The sequence below is a fragment of the Bidens hawaiensis genome, unplaced genomic scaffold (genome assembly GCF_021521415.1).
Source record: "Bidens hawaiensis isolate Kalapana, Puna unplaced genomic scaffold, B.hawaiensis_p1.1 tig00030780_1, whole genome shotgun sequence".
NCBI classification, from domain to species: domain Eukaryota; kingdom Viridiplantae; phylum Streptophyta; class Magnoliopsida; order Asterales; family Asteraceae; genus Bidens; species Bidens hawaiensis.
This window is the reverse complement of record NW_027495144.1, coordinates 115,279-119,680: the sequence shown is the minus strand read 5'-3', so window position 1 is coordinate 119,680 and position 4,402 is coordinate 115,279. Positions and strand designations below refer to the sequence as shown.

At 42.5% G+C, this 4,402-nt stretch overlaps 1 protein-coding gene across 1 annotated transcript; it reads left to right on the top strand.

Moving 5' to 3' along the window:
• LOC143580987 (uncharacterized) lies at positions 1-3,527 on the top strand. The gene is made up of 2 exons (XM_077063878.1): positions 1-1,604; positions 3,464-3,527. The coding sequence occupies exons 1-2, from the start codon at positions 1-3 to the stop codon at positions 3,525-3,527; spliced, it is 1,668 nt and encodes a 555-aa protein (XP_076919993.1).
• Positions 3,528-4,402: the final 875 nt, after the last annotated feature.

Below are 4,402 nucleotides of genomic sequence, written 5' to 3'. Positions count from 1 at the left end.
ATGAAGTTTAACGATCATGCAATTGACTCGGATACACACATTATTGGGATTTCGAAACCTTTTATCAAGGGCCCCGAGACAACTGTTCATGAGTCCTTCGTGTTGGATGTCTCCCTCCTTGATCGTGTACTTAAGGCACCTATCGTTACCGTCAAGAGTATCCCTCATAGTTGTCGGATGGCCTTTTCGCAAGCTTTGAAAACAACACTCTATAAAGTGGTTGCTCAACCAGATTCTGTTGATGCGTGGGTTAGGCTGTTACTTCTTCCTCGTTGCACTTTACAGGTGTTCAGACCCAAAAATAGGCACGAAAGCAGGTCCGGGAATAGGAAAGCCATGCAACATCATTCAATAATGAGTTCTTTAGCCACATGGGGGAAAGTTGACGGTATTACCATGTTAATTAAAAATCTGTTAAATGGTTCTAGTTTGAGGTCCTTAGGCCAAGGTGACATGGATATTCAAAAGGAGGGGGATCTTGTCAACAATAACGTTAAACAGTGTCTTCGAAAAGTTGCGGATGGTCACTTTACTGCTGCAGTAAAGGTGTTATGCTCATCTGGTGTTGCACCTTACAATTCTGATACCACAAAAGCTTTAGAAGCTAAACACCCGTACAAGAAGCCGCCGGCTATGCCGAACATGACTTATTCCGAGCCTCCTCTTGTGGCAGAGGTTGATAGTGTCCTTGGTTGCATTAAATCGTTTCCCAAAGGAACTTCGTGTGGGAGGGACGGTTTGAGAGCGCAACATATTTTGGATGCTCTTTGTGGAGAAGGGTCGGCTATTGCCACTGACCTCATATGTGCTATCACTGCAGTGGTTAATTTATGGTTAGGAGGGAGATGTCCGTCTACTTTGGCAGAGTTTGTCGCGTCTGCTCCTCTTACACCGCTTTTAAAACCCGACAACGGGATCCGACCTATTGCAGTGGGTACTATATGGAGGCGTTTGGTTTCTAAGGTGGCTATGAAAGGGGTTGGCAAAGAAATGACCAAATACCTTAATGATTTCCAGTTTGGGGTTATTGTGTCGGGTGGTGCGGAGGCCATATTACATAGCGCCAACAGGGTATTGAGTGAGCGCCACACTGATGGGTCTCTTGCAATACTTACAGTTGATTTTTCTAATGCATTTAATATGGTGGATAGATCAGCTTTACTTCATGAGGTAAGGATCAGATGCCATTCTATTTCCTTGTGGGTGGAATTTTTATATGGGCAGCCATCAAAACTATATCTTGGGGATGATAATATTTGGTCCACCACATGGGTTCAACAAGGAGACCCATTGGGACCACTCCTTTTTTCCTTGGTTTTACACCCCCTTGTGCATCAGATTCGAGACAATTGCAAGCTTCTTCTTCATGCCTGGTATCTTGATGATGGGACAGTCATTGGAGATTCAATGGAGGTGGCTAAAGTGCTGGATATCATTAAGGTGACGGGTCCAACTTTGGGTCTTGAACTGAATATTAAGAAAACTGAGCTATTTTGGCCTTCTTGTGATGGTACGAAGTCTCGTGATGGTTTATTCCCTGCTGACAACGGGAGACCATTATTAGGGGTGAAGCTTCTTGGGGGAGCTGTTAGTAAAGACACCGGGTTTATTAAGGGTTTGGCAAATAAGAGAGCTACTAATGCTGTTGATTTGATGCGTCTTCTCCCAAAACTTGGTGACCCGCAGAGTGAGTTACTTTTGCTTCGATCATGTATGGGTATTGCTAAACTTTTCTTCGGTTTGAGAACATGCCAACCTGTACACATGATGGAGGCAGCTGTGTTTTTTGACAAGGGATTGCGTGAGGCGATCGAGGACATTGTAGTTTGTGGAGGTCCTTTCTTTGGAGACCTCCAATGGCGACTTGCTTCCTTACCCATTAAGAATGGGGGTTTGGGGTTGTATTCGGCAGTAGAGGCTTCCTCTTATGCGTTTGTGGCCTCGAGAGCCCAATCGTGGGTGCTTCAGGATCACATTTTGCGAGACAGTGGTATATGTGGGATGGATTCTGATTATTCTTGTGCTCTGGCTTGTCTTCGTGATATGATTCCAAGCTTCCGTTTTAGCAGTTTCTCTAACAAAGAGACCGCCCCCTCTAAAGCCCAGCATGCATTGGCGAGCACTCTTTTTAGTAAAATTGTTCACGACATGGAGTCACACTTTAACATGACAAGCAGACAAAAAGCCATTTTTGAGTGTCTACAAGCACCACATGCTCAAGATTTTCTTCTTGCTATCCCTATAGATGGGTTAGGCCAGCATATGTCTCCAGTGGAGTATCGTAGTATCCTTAAGTATCGCCTTATGATTCCTCTATTTCCGGTTGATGAGATATGTCCTGTTTGTCGTAAAGCGTGTTTAGACTCATATGGGGAGCACGCGGTGCACTGTAAAGAGCTTCCAGGGTTCAAGTACCGACACGATCTGGTTAGGGATGTGCTCTTTGATATATTCAGGCAAGCTGGAATTTCTGTTAAGAAAGAAGCACCTGTGAATTTCCTGACTGACCCGTCGGAGGGAAGATCATCTCTTCGACCGGCTGACATTTTGGTGTTCGGATGGATAGGAGGGAAACATGTGTGTGTGGATTTAACAGGGGTTTCTCCTTTGGTGGGCTTAGGGAGTAGTGGTTTCGTGGTCGGTCAAGCCGCATTAAAAGCTGCTTCAGGTAAGGTGGCAAAACATGAAAAGGCGTGTCTTGACAACCAACATGTATTTATTCCTTTTGATTTTGACACTTTTGGTTTCCTCGCGCCTGAAGCTGTGGAGCTACTTACCCGTGTTCAGCGGGTCATGCATAGTAATGTTATGACTCCAAGATCAACAAATATAGTTTTTAAAAGATTGGGTTTTGCGATTCAAAAAGGAGTAGCGGCGCAGCTTGTTGCCCGCTTGCCTTCTGTTTCGATGTAATCCAATTTAATGTAATATTAAATTCACAATCGCATTGCTATACTCAAATGAAGAACAAATTATAGTTTGGTAATTTACGTATATTAATTTCGGTAAAAAAAAAAAAGAGCCCGATAGATCCACCCACGCCCGGCAACCCATAGCCTGATATCAGACTAGCCAATCAGAAGTTGACCCAAGTCTAATTTTAGCCCACTTTTCATTAACCCAAATTCTTCATGTTTCAGTTTTTGTATAATAGAGTTTTTATAAATTAAATCTATTTCAGTTTGTTACCAAATTTAGTATTTTTTAAAATTTTTTTAACTGCCAACTTATAATAAAATGAAAAAGAAGACTAGCAAGTAACTAGTCCTCGTAAAATATATACACCAATACAACAAACACGCCATTCTAACACCACTTAGAAAGTGTTAGGGCTCGGATTTTTGGTATCCTCAGCAAACACTATGTTTAGGATAACTTCAGAACACGGTATCCTCCAAGATGATAGGTATCCTAAATATGTTATACAACTAACACCTTGTTCGCTACTTTCCTTGTTTACCAGGTCAAAGGACTTATCAAGATTAGCTGAAGAATCGGACTTGCTGTTAATAGAACGTGGCCGATAAGGAAAACGTGTTAAATTGAAGAATTAACGGCTAATTGGATCCGGTCTCTTGTTTCCTAAATTATAGGCGATATTGTTAGACGCATTTTTATTATAAATAGAGCTACAAACTTCGATCAAAACACACACTAGAACACACGAGACTTACTAGTACTCGCATTCTCTGTAATAACGATCAAGTTTTAGCTCCACACTTGTAACCATTTTTGTTATTAATAAACCGGTGGTGATAGTTTTCACCGCCCGGGGTTTTTTCTTGTTATCCTCAGGATAACGATTTTTTTCCTCGCAACAAATCTCTGTGTTCAAGCCATTTTTATAAGCATCTAGTCCCATTTTACTAATTTGGTTGTAATATCACTGTTGTTAATTTTTGACCAAAACAATTTGGCGCCCACCGTGGGGCTAACGGTGCTTCAACCCTTTAAAAATCATTCACTTTGTTCTTGGTCACTTTCATTCCCTTTGTTATGGCCTCACAACCAAAAACCAGCTCCATCTTTGCTCCGGTCACCATTGCTTCAAGTATCAACCTTGGACCTCCACCAGTTCCGAAGAAGAACACTCAACCCAAAGGAGAACTTCTACCGTACCTGGGAACCTCTACACGAGTAAATCCTGTTATCTCTAACAGTGATATTTTTTCTTTGATGAAACAGGTCAAAACTCACATGGAGCAGCAAGAGAAAACCAACTCAAGGCTATTTAAGGAAATTGAAGGGATCAAGAAGAAGCCGGGGCAGGAGGCTACTCCAATCATGCCCAGGGCTCTTGACTTTGGTTCTCCAGGATCATCTATCCTTCAGAATCCCGGATCCTTGGGGACACAATCGACAAGGATTCCATTTCAGCAGCAGTCAGGATACTGGGGAACTT